This window comes from Periplaneta americana, chromosome 10 (genome assembly GCF_040183065.1).
Source record: "Periplaneta americana isolate PAMFEO1 chromosome 10, P.americana_PAMFEO1_priV1, whole genome shotgun sequence".
Lineage (NCBI taxonomy): Eukaryota > Metazoa > Arthropoda > Insecta > Blattodea > Blattidae > Periplaneta > Periplaneta americana.
The window spans coordinates 106857673-106876833 of record NC_091126.1 but is presented as its reverse complement, the minus strand read 5'-3'; the positions used below and the strand labels follow the sequence as shown (position 1 = coordinate 106876833).

General features: G+C 38.4%; 1 protein-coding gene across 1 annotated transcript in view; it reads left to right on the top strand.

The window, feature by feature from the left end:
- The window catches only part of LOC138707733 (E3 ubiquitin-protein ligase Rnf220-like), a 137650-nt gene that overhangs the window by 2593 nt on the left and 115896 nt on the right, over positions 1-19161 (top strand). Inside the window, exons 2-3 of the mRNA XM_069837598.1 lie at positions 9141-9391; positions 17781-17933. Of these exons, the coding sequence (XP_069693699.1) occupies positions 9141-9391; positions 17781-17933 (404 nt within the window). The remainder of the gene's footprint in view (positions 1-9140; positions 9392-17780; positions 17934-19161) is intronic.

Sequence of the window (19161 nt, the reverse complement as noted above, 5' to 3'; positions counted from 1 at the left end):
TTCCGAAGCTGCTGTCTCTTTCGACCAGCCTCCGTAGATTGTATTCATGTGATGATTGATAGCTTCTGCAGCGGAACCCGGGGCAGACCTTCTCGGGGGAGGACTTCCGCCTTGGACCGTTAAGGAAGCCTTGGGGGGTTGCCGAAACAGGAGTGGTACATGGACTCTGTTGGCTGTAGGGACCAGTCGTTAAAGGGGTCAAGTGGTTAGGTCGGTGCGCGTAGAGGATCGGTGGGCACGCAACTCACCCCATAGAGGAGGAGTGTACAATAGACCTTAGGTCGTAGTGCGTGGGAATGAATTATTTCCACACAGTTTTTTACTGTTGAAAGCAGTATTTCTCCCACTTGAGGAATTTGCAATATTGAAGGGTACTTATGACTGTCCCTCCATTCTAACAAGAAAAAAAAAGAGTTTAGTGAAATTTTATGAGAAATTATGGCGATTAACATGTTGACCCACTCCGAATGCCTTGGTTTCCTATAACCATATAATTTTAGAATATTACAGAATTCAGAGAAAGAACGATCAAAGTCACAATTGCCATAAGGGTGATGACTTCATCTAATTGAGTATATTACTGCAAAATTTATGTATTTTTGTATAAAAACTGGTAAAGGAGAATATTATCACCACGAATATAACCATCCTTTCCTATTTTTTTCATTAAAAACTGCAATAAATTTTGCAGTAATATAGAGAATTAGATGATGACATCACCCTTCAGAGAATTGTGACTCTTATCGTTTTTTCTCTGTAGTCTACCCTTCACTTATATTACCATCATTATTACTTCGTATTTTTTCGATGACGAACTTACTTTAAGTTTATTGGAACTGTTAAATATAGTTGACTAAGCTCTAAGTTCTACCAATTGCTTCATGTTAACACCAATTATTTTGATAATGATTCAGTGATATTCGAATGGATAGATCTGTATGTTCGACTAACGGAAGGATTTGTAGTAGTAAAGTGATAAGAATTGTTAGGTAATATATTACATATTTTTCAAGTGCTGAAGCATGGAGGAATTGACATATCATATAATATATAAGGAATATATGTGTGCGTCTTTTAATATATGGTAATTCATCAAATTGTGAATCTTCATTCATAAACGGGGATCGTACGACTCTAGAAATATGACAGTCACGGATTATTGGGAAATAACATTTTTTGTAAACTACAACTATGATCATTTTAAATGATACGTTATACCTCCTTTTGAATATTATGATACTGATTAGGCAAAATATATACAAGGTGGAAGTAAAATTATCCTGCAGATTGAAAGGGACGATAGGGTACACTTAAATTAATAGGAAACCTATATTACGTTTTGTGATTAAATGCAAGGTTTATTAGAATATTAATTTGGAAGTTTCGGCTCTTTTGCAACATCGCCGCTAACGACCTCTTTCTCTTCTCATAATACAGATTAAAGAGGTCAACGAACTCAGGTTGTCTCCCTAGGTGAACTAATCTCACGTCCCTCTCTGACTACGACGTTGCAATCTGTTCGCATCGTTCAGTGGCTTGAAATTAGTAGTTTTAAAATTAAATTTACATGAAAGCCGTCCACGCCATTGAAATACTCCAAAAGGATAAATGATTCTTTATTAGATTTTTAATGATAAGAACAAAAATCTCGATCCTACTCGCAATAGGTACCAATAAGAGGGCGTTAAACATAAAAAACTTTTTTTCTTAGAAAACTATGGACTTTTCAACAATATAGTATTACACTTTTTTGTTACATACAACACAAAAGAATGTAGACTCACTGCCTACGGCTTGAGCATAGGTTAATATTGGTCACTGCTTACCAAACCTGTGTGAAATTTGAAAACACTGGGCCTTACTAATTCCAATAGTCGTCGATGGTAATCTAATTATTATCATGCTAACTTTTGAGTCTGCTCTTCGAGAGTTCAAACCCAGCGAAGGGCGATAAAATCATTAGCATGACTTCATCCAAAAGGGAAGTAAAGCTGTAAATTCCATCTCGTATATATACGACAAGTAAAATTACCTTATCCGTGATAAAGCACTTGAGACAAATTATGTTTATCATTTCTCGCCGATGTTGAATTTGACGCTAAGTATACTCTGCTGTTGAAAGCGTCGTTAAATAAACATCACTGTTCGTAATATATTTAAAACAGCGAGATACTTCTTGTAAATATTTGGTGTCTGCTCCTGGCGTTCTGCATTCTAGACTAGTTAGAGTAAGGAAGGCAGAATTTCCGTTTCTTCTGGGCGCTATGTATTTCCACTGATATATATTGAGCGAAAGAATTTGTGGGTTTTGTACGAAAAGAGATTCTTTAAAATAAAGCACTCTCGAATCCGCCCATTGAATTCCTGCTCAATGAATCCACTAGGAAGGTGGTGTTCCATAAAAAATATTGCTGAGAGCCGAGCAGTATGCTTGGGGGACTAAATTGCCTGACGCGTCGATTATCAAACAAACGCTTCCCTTGCAGCGACGGGGTCCTTATAAGATTAGCCGAGAATGCTAATAAATTGAAAGGCAGAACAAGCAACAAAAGGAGTCCGATAACGGTAGGGAATCGGTGTTGCCCGGAGCCTTCAATAACTACAAAGCTCCCTCTGTCCGACGAGGACTTAATATAGTATACGGAAAATACAATAATGTAGCACATGTCTTCGCATCACATACTCCACATAACAGTTTGATTATTATTGCTGACGGACAAATGATTCAGAATTCGATGATTACTGGTGTAACCAAACAACGATTTTAAGCGAGATTTCACGGAAACTAACAAATAAATACATCTCTTTCGATAGTCTTCTTTCAGAACTTCACTTGAACTGGTTCAATGTTGTAGAGGCATTTACCGAGCCATAAAAAATTTTGCTCTTCCTCTGTGGTGGAGTGGTACATTGGTATATCATATCTTGTAGCTAGACATTCAGCAGTCACGTTCGAAATTTCCAATGGGGAAACATACCTATGAAAGTATACAGTAGATGAGGTGAGACCAGGCATGTGAGCTGTGCGAGAGGGGAAAGAATGAACTATCAGAAAGAGAGTTTGTTTCATGATGGTTAATATTATACGTATAAATCTCCCGACCCGAACGTTCATTTCACACTAAAACCTATCTTCCCCTCCATACCCATTGGTGATATAGCCGCGGCATATGGTAAGGTCACATGACAGGTCTTGCCTTCTCTACTATAGGCTGCATGTGGATTAAATTTATCTCGTCTTTGTTAGTCACATCTTTGATATTGGCTGTGCTTTTCACAAACCATTTAGCCCTAAATTCTCACTACTTCATACATTTTTATTGATTATTTAACATCGCTGTATCAACTACTGGGTTATTTAGCGTCGATGGAATTGGTGATTGCAAGATGATATTTGGCGAGATGAAGCTGATGATTCGTCAAAGTTTATCTGACATTCGCTTTACGAATAATTTCGAGGGAAAAATTATTCAAATCAACTTTACAGGGAGTTATACCTGAAATCTTGATTTGCATAATACACGTCACTGTTCGTTAACAGAAAACCACAACTTAAGTCACATAGAGTTAGTGTGCACTCGAAGTTGGTTGCTTGGTTGTCAGCCCACTTTGAGGTCTGTGGATATAGAGGGAAAAAAATTGGATCGGTGTCGGTTAGAGTTCCCGGGTAGCTCAGTGGTAGAGCGTTGGTACGTTAAACCAAAGGTCCCGGGTTCGATACCCGGCTCCGGAACAATTTTTCCCTCGAAATTATTCAAATCAACTTTACAGGGAGTTATACCTGAAATCTTGATTTGCATTCGCTTTACGGTTGGGAAAATCTCCGGAAAACTCAAATACATAATAAGCCCGAGCACACGCCCGGATCAGTAGGCAAACGTGCTACCGCCTGAGCTACACCAGTAGCCGCTCTGTACGGTACTTCATAATTTAATGAAATATCGGCCTTCACATACGGGGCCAGGACTGGACTCGAAAATCGAAAATTATATTTATTAAGTTTAGGTCTGTATGTCAATCGTCAAGGAATGGTTAAACAGTTGAATAAATCAAATTATTACAAATTGAATTTCCTTTCACATAAGTTGTACACTAGGGTGTATCGATTTTTTTATGAAGGTGGATAGTGCGGAAAAGTTTCGACTTGTGGCAGAAAGAGCGTAGAAAAATAAAGAAAATTGTAATTCGACAATATCCTGTGTCTCCGTAAACTGTAAATCTCGTGTATTAGGTTAAAGTAAAATTGACATTGTCACTTCAAAGTAAATTATCGTCTGTATTAGATTGTATTATCATTTAAGTATTTATTATTACTTTGTAGCAATGGATTCCAATAGCACAAGTCGTTTTACTAAAGTTAAAATCTATGCAAGAGTAAGAAACTGCTGATTGTTAAAAACCACAAAAGCACCATAAAACAAAACGGGTCGCTCAGAAGCTCATCGATCCAGTGTCAGTCAAATATGATATTATTTAAAACACCATGAAAAAAAAAAATAATGTTATGCTTTATTTAACGACGCCGACAACTGCCGAGGTTATATCGGCGTCGCTGGTGTGCCGGAATTTTGTCCCGCAGGAGTTCTTTTACATGCCAGTAAATCTACTGACATGAGCCTGTCGCATTTAAGCACACTTAAATGCCATCGACGTGGCCCGGGATCGAACCCGCAAACTCGGGCATAGAAGGCCAGCGCTTACCAACTCCGCCAGCCAGGCCAATTAACACCATGAATATTTTTGTTTTGGTTAGATTAGTAAAATGCCGTACTAACAAGTAGAGCTCAGCGTTTGGTCACCGACCGACTGGAAACGGATTAACTCTGTACAGAGTATAGTGCACAGCACGCTGGAGGTTTCTGATAAATATATTGAAGCATGAGAGTAACTTGGTAGACCAGTTTTGCTCTCATAATACAGATGTAAGAGGTCAACGAACTCAGGTCTGTCTCTCTAGGTGAACTAATCTCACGTCCCTCTCTGACTACGACGTTGCAATCTGCTCGCATCGTTCTGTGGCTTGAAATTATTGGGTTTTAAATTAAATTTACACGAAAACCGTCCACGCTATTGAAATACTCCAAAGGGATAAATTATTCTTTATTAGATTTTTTTAATGATAAAGACAAAAAATGACGATCAGTGAGCCAATTTATAATGCTTCTTATAATTATAACATTTGATATTTTAATGAACTAATTGAAGCGTCGGCTGGAACAACGTTATAGGCCACCGGCGTGGCTCAGTCGGTTAAGGCACTTGCCTGCCGATCTGAAGTTGCGTTCGGGCGCGGGTTCGACCCCCGTTTGGGCTGATTATCTGGTTGGGTTTTTTCCAAGGTTTTTCCCAACCTAAGGTGACTGCCAGGTAATCTGTGGCGAATCTTCGGCCTCATCTCGCCAAATATCTTCTCGCTATCACCAATCTCATCGACGCTAAATAACCTCGTAGTTGATACAGCGTCGTTAAATAACCAACTAAAAAACCGTTATATGTTACATTTGGTAAAATTTACAGGAGCTGAAAAAATGTGTACACGTACAACGTTATTCCAGGGTAGCAAATCTCTTGAGTGCACAAATTTCAGGTATTGCATTGATGGACAGTTGCAAGCCAAGGAATATAGCAAGGCAACATGACATACACACGGAAACACGCCGAATGAAGATTTTGTAACTTACAACGTTGTTGCAGCCGACGCTTCATTAACTATTAACTACGTCGCTCTTGTCCAATATACGTAGCCTGCATTTTGATTTCATAACGTTCGTCTCTGAAAAAATTGGCGCATAAGTAGATTTTATGGAACAAGCAAAGGAACTATAATAATAATAATAATAATAATAATAATAATAATAATAATAATAATAACGTAGGTAGAGCTTACCCTTTCAATCAGAATATTGTGAGTGACACGTAGTATAATGGCGTTCTATGTATACTGACAAATGAGACGTTTAATATTTCTTTCATACAAACAAAACTGTATCCTACCACTGCAAATGGAAGTTCCTTTCCTTCACAATCGACACGGAATAACACGACTTCGATACGGACATTCCCACTGATACCATCGTTCCTCTGTCATGTAGGGGGTGCAGGAAAAGGTTGAGGCAGGAAGCATTACGTCTTACAGTGCTCACTGCCCGCAACTCACGTTTGCACCACAACTCACTAAATGGACACGCCTGGTCTAGACGTTCGGATTTCGATGCGGTACAGAACTGAAATTGTGGTTAAGTACGTGAATTCTATGCTGAAATATAAATTATTTGGATAGTGTGATCAAGCAGTGTTACATCTTTCTCTGATTATTTTGGTACAGATATTTATCAAACATCTTGTTGGCCGTGTGAAATATGAGGCACATAATTCATCGTCATTTGGTAATTAAAACAAACGGTTAATAAGCTTTTCATACCCGTTCCCAAGGAATAGGTATTCATTTCAATCTTTATGACTGAGATTTCATGATAGCCGACGGATAAAATTTAGGGACAGTCGGATTCAAAGTGAAAACCTGTTTTTATTCGCTTTCTTTCGTCGTATGTTATATGATTTATCTTATCGAAAGTTGTCAAGATTGTACCATATCTGTAATAAAAGAACAAATGATTTGCATCCCGCAAGTCTAGCACTGGTATATTGGCCTGTACTACCATAACCGTTATTCACTAGAAATATCGATTCACTGATCCATATGTTGAGCGGGAATAAATAAAGAATGCAATAAATTACTCTTCTGTCTAACCTCGCTGAAGCGAGTGTGGTTGCCGCTGCCATCAATCCAGTCGACTCCGTTCCCGACTTTGACAGCTTTTAGCTGGTAGCAGTTAAAAAAAGTCAAAAGTTCTTCAGATTTTGATTCTCTTCCTTCGACTGATATAAAATGTGTTTTCTCAGTTATTTCGTTCAGTAGCATTTGAACAATAGTAGAGGATCGAGATTTGTGACCTACCCTCGAGCGACGGGACAAAATAGAACCAGGCAAAAATGAATCGGCAATGAATTAAGATAACTGTTCCATTTTTCACCCGTTTTCACGCTGGATTGGTTCTTGCTTAGGATAGCTTGTTGGTTCTCGGCTTTGTTTCTTTCGGGATTCGAGTTTTTAAGTCCTGGCGAAGTCGAAGGAGCCGGCTGGGCAAATAAACATGAGAGCCGCGAGGCCTCTGAGGAGAAAGGGAGGCGCGGCAGCTGGGAAACAAGTTAGTTCAGCTCAGTAACAACATGACGAAAACGTTTATTTATTTGGTGGAGACAAAGCGAGCATTTCCGGAAATCATTTGAACCCCTCTCCGCCTTCACCCCGTCCCAGGATGAAACATCAGCCCTCAGGCGAGTTATGTGAAGTGTCCCATTTGGTGGTCCAGCCACTCGGGAGCCGGGACCTCGCGCAAACACTGGGGCAATAGCAATAACAAGGCGACTTAACTACTCCCAGAACCTCTTCCCGAAAGCAATTCACCATAAAACATAAGGAAAAGCCCAGCATGCATTCTGTACCAAGTGTCATTCCTAGTTGATTAACTGTCAACATCACTGCGAGCATTGTTGTTTACTCAAACGATTCGAGATTTATTTAGGCGTTCGGATCTTCAAAATTACTGGAAATTAAAATAAACGCAACTTCAAGGACTCAATTTACAGTCGCAGGAATTTACACAACCGAAGTTCTGTGCGGGTATTTATATCGAATTCTGTGAATTACACTCATATGCGAATTATATTTGCTACCGTAACGATCGCTTTAAAGCACGCTTCCATATGTGTAGTGATACACATTATACCACATAAACTGCGAGTAAGTTCCTATGTGGCGATACGGGTCGCTGATAAGGTCATAACATCCGCAGCCTTTCTCGTAACATATTTCAAATAACATTTCAACTGGAGGAATATCAATATAATATAATGCTTCGAAATGAGTGAAAGATTTACGAGTTTCACACAGTTATAAAAAATGCAGAGGCTGCAAATACATCATTTCGTGAGTTAATGCGAGTGTATTACTCGGCACAGTCACATGTTTGATTCGTACGGTTTCCTTCACCAGCAACTTTTTCTTTATGCATTGCAAATTAAAATAGAAATGGACACCTAATTGTTTTCGCCATAGACTACCTGATATTCGCCTTACGGTTGGGGAAAACCCAACCAGGTAATTGGCCCATACAGGAATCGAACCCGCGCAAGTCCGGATCGGCAGGGAAGCGCCTTAGCCGAGTGGACTAGCCGGTGGATTTCTGTTTCTATATACTGTAGATTGTGATGATGATTATGATGATGATAAGCATTATATTACAAAATAATGACTTTCGCAAGACTGCAATAAATTATGATGGCATTTAAACATATTATGTATTATATCTCTTTAGCTTCTAATATAGCTTACTGTATTTGAGTATCTACATAGAATAATAATACACTGCTCCGACGATTTAGTAGAATGCGTTTGAGTCTAAAGAAAGCAGAAAACAGTACAGCGTGGTTTGGTGTGACGAGAATCCAAGCCTCCGCATACCGGTAAGGCATCATGTCACAACAATTTCACGTCTCAGTATTTTTGACATAGTAAATATTATTCAACGTCTAGAAGACGGCGCAAATATTGAGGATATTGCTGGAGAGTTTAGGATAATAATTATCTATTTTATTTATTTATTTATTTGTTTATTTATTTATTTATTTATATGCTTATTCATTTATGTATTTATTCGTTTGCTTTATTTATTTATTTATTTGTTTATTTACTCAGATTGATTGATTCATTCATTTAGTTCTTTATTTATTTATTTATTTATTATTATTGCATTTTATAGAGAGATATATTGTATAAAATAAAATTAATTTTTATTAATGTTTCATCAGATTCACTTTTTATGAGTTAATAACTCTTAAATACCCATTCCCGTATGCTCAATGTTTTCATGCTCTACCTAAGCACGATGCTTACCGATATCAGGGGATTTGCTCCGCGTGTTACATCTATGATGATGATGATAATGATAATGATGGTTTTGGTTGTGGTGGTGGGGTTGTGATCACAAAATATTGAGATGATCCAACAAAATCAGGACAGGAGGCAGTGCTGATTAACGGGATGAGATCTTGAAGTACGGACTTTCTCGTTGTTACAGGGAAGAAGAAGTTCCAATCCGATCCATCCTGCTGCCCTGTGTGCGGAGTTACCGTGAGGCCCGGTGAGCTGGAGACCCACTTTGTACAGGAACTGGAAAGACTTTACAAACTCAGTGTCAGCAGCAGAGTCAGAAGACTTTCCCTGGACAACGCGCGACCTCCACTGCCACCTGGGCCAACCACCTCTTCAGGACCACGTCGGGAAGGCATTGGATCGGCGGGTGACGGTACTCCAGAAGGCCGATGGGATGTAAGTTCCTGTCGTTTAAATCACAATTGTTTGAAAAATCTTTACCTCGATCTCAAATATGCGGCAATAATTGAAGTACGTATTCTATGAACGAAAACAAAGACAAATTCATTTAAAATCGGTTTTAAAATCTTTGAGTTTTCTTTTATTACTTAATGTCCTATAATTGTGACGGACAGGAGCATTTGTCTCAAGTGATGGCGGTCCTTTTTAACGCTGATTGTAAAATCTTAATCCTAGAATCAGTTTACACGGAAAGCAGTAATTTGCTTTGTTGAAATTCTGTTATTTAGTTTTTGTACAATCTGGATATTACCATGGCAGTAACAGACAACCTAGTCCAACATTAGAATCTACTTATATATGTTGTTTATATATGGTTCAGTGGAAGAAAAGACAAGGCCTTAATTCTGCCAGGCAAAATATATTTTTTTACTACTACTTCTACAAATTCATTTAAAATCGATTCTAAAATCTTTGAGTTTTCTTTTATTACATACTGCTGCTACTACTACAAAAAATAATGCCGCCTATTTCAGATTGTTACCTAGTAAAGAGAGATTTCTTAGATTTGGGGCAGTATTCAGGAACAAGTTTACTTTCACTTACACCCGACTTTAGTAGGCACAAAACGCAGGATTTGTATTCAGAGCCACAACCTAATTTCGATTTCAATCGTAAATTAGCCGAAAACTAATAAAATTCAAGATACGTGAAGACCAATCTTATACCTTACTTACAAGGACCCATTGTCAGACCGATGTCACAGATCGAACAGGGAATTTTTTAGGTGAAAGTACATTGAAAATAAAAATACCCATGCTTTGGCTTTCTCTCCCATAGGCCCCCATTCGGCCGACAAATATATATATATTTTTCTCACAATCGCATATTCCTTCATCCTAGCTATTTTTGATTTTGTATAATAAAAGAATGTGTAAAATAGAGTATGTCTTGCCTTTTGAGGTTTTATCCTAGACGCGCCTAATCTGAGAAAAAAATCAAAACTAACGCTTGGTTTCTCCCCAACGCTTGATGTGCTGTACCAAGTAGTGCATATCAGGACAGTTATGCACGGAGAACCTACACACACTGCACGGCGCTTGTTTATGCTTGCTCATGTTTAGCGCCGTATAATGCATATAGTGTAAGGTATGTTGCAAATGCTTATCTTTCACTTCCTGTCTCCTTTTGGATTTTGTATGGTGTGGTTGTGTGTCGGTGTTCGTCTTAAAATACAGTATACAGGAGAAAATATAATGGACAGCAGTCCGATATTTTCAAGGTAAAAGTAATAAGTACATGACACTACATATAAAATATCATTCCTTATCTATTTACATTCAATTAATGAAATTAATGAAAACCCTATCAAACTAGTAAGAGTATAAGATACATTAAAGATTATATATTACAGTTATATGAACACTAATAAATACAATAAAATTATTAAACAAATTAGTAATAGTCAGACATGTTTCGGAGATGCTTCTCCATCTTCAGTGACTATTTACCACGACGGATGGTTCAGGTGATCGAACCGCGTTGTTGCTTGGCTTAAAGGAGACTAACTCCAACTAATGCGGAAATAACTATTCGCTCACAACTGATCGGAGAGGAAGGTATTAGTATGTTTATGGAAACTCTCGAGTTCAAGTGTAACGAAACTGAAGAACTGTTCCGCGAAAGTGAAGTTCACTCCTTCGCAGAACCTTCCACGACTGAATTAGAAGAACAATACGTCATGCCTGATGAAAGTTCCACTCCTTCAGGGGAAAGCGACCTCTCCGACTTCCAGCCTAGTCCGGGTAAACAACCAAAAACAGTTGGTAGAGCGTAGGTACGTTTAACAAAAGGTCCCGGGTTCGATGCCCGGCCCCGGAACAGTTTTTCCATCGAAATTATTCAAATCAACTTTACCTGAAAGCTTGATTTGCTTCATTTGCAACCAAAACATGTTCCCCTTGACGTGAAAATGGAAGTGGTGAATATGGCCAAAGAATTGGAGCCTGACCACACTACAGCATCACGTGTCATCAGCATTAAAGAATAAAGGGCTTTTAAGCATACGAAGCAGAAAATACAAACAGGTGGGACTCGATACGACAAAATATACATGATAGACAGTTGAGTGTATGATAGATTTGTGGACACGAGGGGAGGAAGAAATGAACAGGTAACAGCTAGGACATTACAAGAATGGGGACTAGCTGTTGCAAATCAACATTTGTCATCTAAATTCGAATTTACTGCCGGTGATAGTTGGGCCATTACGTTTAAAAACCTCACCATATCCAACAACGCAAAGTGGCAAAGCTGGTTTCCTTCAAGGAAGTCTACTCTATCGAAGAAATACGCAAATCTGCGGATCGGTTCCAGAAGCAGACAACCGCCTTGATTCCTAATTTTGATAAAAAAATTATTATCAATACGGACCAGACCGGTTGCTCATATAGAAGTGACATAAAAAGAACACTAACGAACACAGGCGAAAAAAAATGTGCTAATTGCAGTTTGTGAATAAAGTTACTCATTCATATACGGCACAGTATTCCATTACTACAGCCGGTAATTTACTGCGTAAAGTGTTTCTGTGTCTGCAAGAACCTGAGGGAAATTTCGGTCCGAAAGTTAGCGTTGCTGTTAGTGCTCTTGAGGCAAAATGCAAAAATATGGCAGTCATATGTTCTACATCTGGCAAACTGACCTCTAGTTTGTTCGAGCAGTATCTTGATACTGTCCTCTAACCTTATGTAGGGAAAAATAAATGTATCCTTCTCATTGATTCCTGGGAAGGACAAACTAATGGAGCAATGTATGATGAGCGGTTTGTGGATGATGATAATATGTCAACTTGCACTGTGAATGTTATTCCACCTAAATGTATTCCATTTTGTCAGCCTTACGATGTATATTTTTACAGGGAAGTTAAACATTTCATTTCTCGTCTGCAGAACTGCATTTACTTGTTGCAACATAAACGGCAAATAACTCTGGGGAAGATGCCATTACAATTCATTCTGTAATTCATAACCAGCTGTCTGCCCCTGTGTTTAATCATATGCTTCAGTATCCATGGTATGAATCAAAACTTATACAGGGAAGAAATTATGTGTTTACGAATGTGCGTGAAGTGTGTTTTCTTGCAGGCATTCGAAAGAAAAAGTGCGAATGCAATAATTATGGCTTTCTAAAGCGTGCTTGGTGTAGAACATTTTTGTGTTTTGTATGTTTCTATGATAATGTCCACCCAGGAGCCCGCAATAGTACAGCAGCCAGTACTTCAGGCAGTTGTTAACAATAAGTAACAATAAGACGTATTTTCTAGTGTATTATATTTTGTGCTTCTTTTATGCCTCATATTAATGAACATGTACACATTACGTAACATCATAACGTAGAATTCAAATACATTAATTAATATACATAATATTAATAAATATATATTTTTTACACTTCACGAACAGTATTTATTGCGAATTGTTAAGACAGTCTTACATGTCGCGAAGTGTAGTATAACGATTTAATAACTTCAAAAGTATTCTCGCTCTGTCTACGCAGCACATACATAGGAAATGGTATGAGTGGATTACAGGCGCGTAGCGTGAAAGTTTTCGAAGCGAAGCGCTATTGATGCAACTTCAAGATTGGAATTCGATGTTTGTTGCCGTCATACCGGGCTTCAATGGAAGAAGGACCTACATCAACTGTCAAAATAATACGACATGAATAACTTTTTCAGGCCAAACGAGGCACTATGGGAAAAAAAGCTTCAGCACGGGTATTCTCACTTTCAATATATTTCGCATAAAAAATTCCCTGTTCGATCTGTAATATCGGTCTGACAATGGCTCCTTGTTAGTGCTATAATTTGCCTGAAAATCTAATGTTCACCACGATAAAGTTAAGGGTGAAATTGATTTAGAAGATGGCAATTTCCAAGAATTCATAGGTAATCCGTTCGTGTTATATTATTTATTTCTTTATTCTGAAGTTATGCCAATGTAATCATAACCTCAATCTTACCTCCGGTTTTACTAGTTTATTGTGATGTTATATAGCTATAAACTCTATTTTAACTGTCTGCTGCTGCTGCTGCTTTCATCTTACACAGCGCAGAACTGCACCCATTGTATTCTTCACCTAACATAATTAGGAACATTAAATCCAGACCTTTGAGATGGACAGGGCATGTAGCACGTATGGGTGAATCTGGAAATGCATATAGAGTGTTAATTGGAAGACCTGAGGGAAAAAGACCTTTGGAGAGGTCAAGGTATAGATGGGAGGATAAAATTAAAATAGATTTGAGAGAGGTGGAATACGATGGTAGGGAGTGGATTAATCTTGCTCGGGATAGGGACCGATGGCGGGCATATGTGAGGGCGGCAATGATTCTCCGGGTTCCTTAAAAGCCAGTTGTAAATATGTACTACTACTTTCATCTCAAAATCAATGAAAAAGGAAGGTTTAGTTTTTTAATTAATTTCTTGTAAATGTTTATGTAATATAATGAAGTTAAATTATCTACAATAGACTGATTTTTTTTAATATTACAATAAAAATTACTTATGATCTTATATTAATATACTTTATTCAACATTGGGTTAAGATACTAATTCAGTTTTCATGTAATTAATATTATCGGTATTATTTAGGCCTATTTAGGCCTATGCTTTTGTATAAATTTCTACCATTTCTCCTTTGCCGAAATCTAAATGACGTCTGATTTCTTATTTTCCATTATATCTTTTATATTTATAAGCAACGTTTTTGATGTAGGGCTACCTCTTCATCTGCGGTTCCTTTATTTTCAATTGATGTTTTTTTTTTTTGGAAATAATACTCTTAATTGTACATTTTCCCATTCTACGGAATCATGTGTTTAAAAGCCTATCTCCTTCGTTCGGTTACCATACGGTTTCTCTATGTCAGCAGCTTTCAGATTGCACACAAATCTAACTGCAAGACATGGATATACTCGTAGATAGAAATTAATTAAGTTTCATGGATAACTCGTCCATGGTTCTTAAAGTAGGATCGGAAGGATAGCATTATTCACTTTGTTGGAATATAAAAATCCCTTAACAAAAATAAAGTCTGTTTTAAACTGACTCCCCCTTTCTTGTATAATTATATATAATTATACAGTAAATGAGAAATTACTGTGATGTTACAAAAAGCTATTTCGCGTTTCCCGGAAATACAATTTCCAGCATTCCCGACACCGAAAGAATGGTTTTGGAGAAACCGTCTCTCTGCGTAGCCTACAGCGAATTTGCTTAAGTGCTTGACGGATTTTTTCCATAGCCGGTATCTACAAGTAAACTTATTCTGGAGCAATGCACGTAAAACATAATAATTTTTAGTAGAATGTTAATGGCTCTTTATTTGAAATAGGTACAAATAATGGCGACACACTGCGAGAAAACAGCAGACTCTCTGAGATTATTGTGTAGCGTAGAATAAACTAATTTTCTTTGCGAAATGAGCTACCCTCTCAAGTGAAGAATAGGTACTGGAGGCGCATATCGCGTCACAAATAATGCAGAAGGCAGGAAAAATCAGTCGATTGGAAGGTAAAAGGGTGCTCGTTGTAATAAATTATTACTTGCTAGTCACATTCACACACACTATAAAAACGGTGCGACGTGAATTTCTGATTATTTTCATTGCAATCTTACGACATAATTGAGTACAAATAAAAAAACATCACTGATAGAATTAACAAGAAGTTTTAGGATTATTGCAGTTTATTGAAAAAATATTCCGTTCTTAAAAGTAACATCACTAAAGTGAGTTTTGTTACAATTAAAGCAATCTTGCAGTCGTGCATTAAGTGCGTTGCAACATAGTGACATACATTTGTCCAATGTCATTAACAGTGGGTTACAGTGGGGTGATTTAAGAAACAGTTTTGACTTGGTGTAATCCCATGGAAAGAATTTTGGTGCCGTCAAGTCGGGAGATCGAGCTGGCCATTTAATATTGCTAAACCATGAAAGCACACGACCTTGGCAAAACATTTGAAAAATATTCCTGCTTAAAATTGTGGTGTGTTGTGTAGTACCATTCTGTTGAATTCAAATGTTGGCATCGAAAAACAGTCTTTGGTGTTCTGAACGAAGGAAAGTGTCAGACATGCGCAATAGCGAACAAAATCCACAATGACAGCTAGGTTATCCTCGAAGTAAGTAAGGACCAATTACAGCAAATGCACAGGCAGTGCAGAAAACTGTTACTTTCTCCGTATGAAAAGGGTTCCGTCCAAATGATTTGGATGTGTGTCACTCCAATAACGGAAATTTTGTTTATTGACAAATCCAGAGAGGTGAAAATGGATCTCTTCCAACACGATTGCCACTCTTCAAATTTTCCAAAAACTGCCTGTAGAAATTAACACGAGACACTTCATCTTATTCAATTTCGCGAGTGACTTGGATCTTAAGGGTCTGGAAATGGAAGTCCTCGTGCAAAAATCTTCTTACAGTTCCAGTGGACATTATTGTAATGCACTTGGATTTCGTCTAGCTACGCGTGTCGGACTCCTCCGCACTGCAGCATTCAGTTTTGCAATGTTTTTCAAGTGTGCAAATAGAACGCCTTGGACCAACAAACCTATTCCCTACAATTCCATGCTCATTGAAATCTATGACCTATTTAGAAATGACATTGCGGGAAGGAATTGTGCCACACCTTGGCACTGCAAACTCATGTCGAATATGTATTTGTATTTACATATAGGGCATATAGTGGGACTAAACGACGACCTAAGTGCAAGGGTCCACTCGGATCCAGCCCTTGTGAAATCAATAAACCCGCATACATTTACAAGTCTAACCGTACGTCATTCAATTGCATCAACCTCACAGAGCTCTCATACTAATATGAAGATTGCCAAAATCTCACGCCCCATCCTTTATTACTTATTGGGAGTATCAGTCGAAAATGGTCCGCCCGCTGGGCTTTCGTATGCGTAGCAACGGTAATTTACAAATTTCGACCACGCAGCGCTGAGTTGAAATTAACGCTGGTTGTAAGTTATGTAGGTACAATTCGAGAAAAAAAATTTGGATCATCTGAATTTTCCAAGTTTCAGTTATAACATACTGCGCATGCTCAGTAAATTTTGTTACGGAGCGCGATTCACAACATTCTCATTCAGTATAACATTGGATCCAGACCGTCGATCGTGAGGAGATCGATACGGCAAAGAGCCAACTGTTGATACTGGGAATGTATAAACTTGTACAGTCACCTCACGAAAGAAGTTAAGTGTTCATATGCAAAATACTGTTTTAGGAAATGGTTATTGTTTATATTATAAGAAAAACATACCTGATTGTTTATAATTAAAAAAAAGTAATAGGCCTGCATAGTACATCATAAATGTAATAAACAATTCATTGCAAAACTTTCAGTAATAAACAAAACATTGGAGAACTTTCACAACAATCAAATAAACTAGAAACGGTGTTCAAACATAAAAACAATACATTTTATGGCTATTATATACAGCAGCCTTCTTCAATTAAGCCTACGATGAATGAATAGACATACATTTTAAAATATTTTCTTCTTTCGGATAAACAGTGATTTTAACTCGGGAAACTTCTTTGAATATCGCAAGAAGTTACTTGTGCATACATCATGTAGAATGTGATACATCGATGTGTGTATTGGTTTGACCCTCGTCCACCAAAACATGCAAACCTTTACTAATTATATTCGAGTCAGGTGAGGTGGGGTGGGTTGTGGCTTGTGTGTTTATTATCTTGTTATATATTTCCTATACAGATCGACAAAGATAATTTCTGTCAGACTAATAATCGACACCTTACCGTGTTGCCATCGGCACTCTTTTACAATTATCATCTGTGCTGACTGTAACGAATGTCGTGATCATGTGCTTTCGTCTATACCCCATAGTACCTCTAACCTATTCTTCAATCGGTGACCAAACGTAGTCTTTACCTAAGTAATTATAACGTCATTGGTCTTTACTGATGTGACAGCATCAGGGCGTGTTTAATAACAAGCTCTCACAAAATTTTATTTGAATCGATTTATATTGAAATATTTGTTTTCAATTTATGCTACGGTACGTAGAAATTCAACGATAACTTATGTCATCCGACTCAACTATTTGTTTTTCAAATTTTGGAACGGTAGCTACTACTCATTTCGTTGCGCTGTGCATTGGGGAAACCAACTCTCTTATAGAAACATTTGGACTGAAATCGACATTACCAGTGTTGAACATACTGAAGTATCTCATACTGTAGTAATATGCCATAACTAGTAAATCACAGGTATTTGTTATACGTACTTATTTGTAAGAAAGTCTTTGCTGCAACATTTGTGACTCATTTTTGTTCGTTTGTTCCAGACGTATCAAAGGATCAAAGCGAATCGGCAAGGGAGACTGCGAATAAAGAACAGAAAAAGGAAAGCAGATGAAGCAATGTGCCCTGTGTGCAATGAACGGGTCCAAGGTAGCGTGGAGGAGCTCAACAGCCATGTGGAATTGTGCTTGCGGAAGGTGAGCATATGAGCATTGCACAATAGCTGTAATTAAATGGTGTTGAGACAGTGAGCTGACTACGTGTGGAATTTTTTGGCTGTGTTCAATTTCTCACGTGGAGATTTTTGGTTGTAAAAATTATTTTAAAATATCAAATACCATCTCTTTATATGCGACAAAGAAACTGTCTTGATCATCTACTATTACAGTTATAAGCTGCCTACCAGTAACAAGTGATACTCTTTTCTGCTATGAGTTAGCCTCCTCTGTGACAGGGTCTTTTAACTCATCGACTTATCAAATATTTAATTCGATGTAACTTTGCAGTCATGTCAAGAGATTCAGGATATAAATTTGAAGACAACTGCATTTACATATCTTTTTGCTTCACTTGTAAGCAACAGAGATAAAAAACAGTACTCACGCTGCATACTTGTACATTATCCACCGCTGTGGAGTAACAGTTACCATGCCTGACTGTGAAACGAACGGCCCCGGGTTCAAATCCCGGTTATGACAGGTTACTTTGTTGAGGTTTTTCCGCGATTTTCCCTTAACCAAATGGAGCCTGATTGCTACGTAACTTTCGGCGTTGGACCTCGTACTCATTTCGCCATCATAATTACACGGCCCGCCTTTCATAATCTCATTTTCTTTCTCATGTTTCGGGCTTGCGCCGATGTAGAGCCGGCTGCGGGCCGCCACCGAACTTGAGCTCCGTGGTATGTGGTAGTGTTGTGTCGCCTGGGCTCTCCCCTGAGTTCATGGTAGCTCATGGGACCGGGGTCGAGGAAACTTGGTGAGGTCTACGCGGAAAGGTAAAGGAATTCTGCAGGCTGTAGGGGAGTTCTGGGGCGGCCCATAGGGGAATCTGTAGCGTCGGGTTCTTAGGGTCATCATTTCATCCCGTGTAGTACAATCGCTCAAGCGGCCTACGTGCGAGGGCATTCATAATTACACTTCCCGCCTTTTATAATCTCATTTTCTTTCTCATGTTTCGGGCTTGCGCCGATATAGAGCCGGCTGCGGGCCGCCACCGAACTTGAGCTCTGTGGTATGTGGTAGTGTTGTGTCGCCTGGGCTCTCCCCTGAGCTCATGGTAGCTCATGGGACCGGGGTCGAGGAAACTTGGTGAGGTCTACGCGGAAAGGTAAAGGAATTCTGCAGGCTGTAGGGGAGTTCTGGGGCGGCCCATAGGGGAATCTGTAGCGTCGGGTTCTTAGGGTCATCATTTCATCCCGTGTAG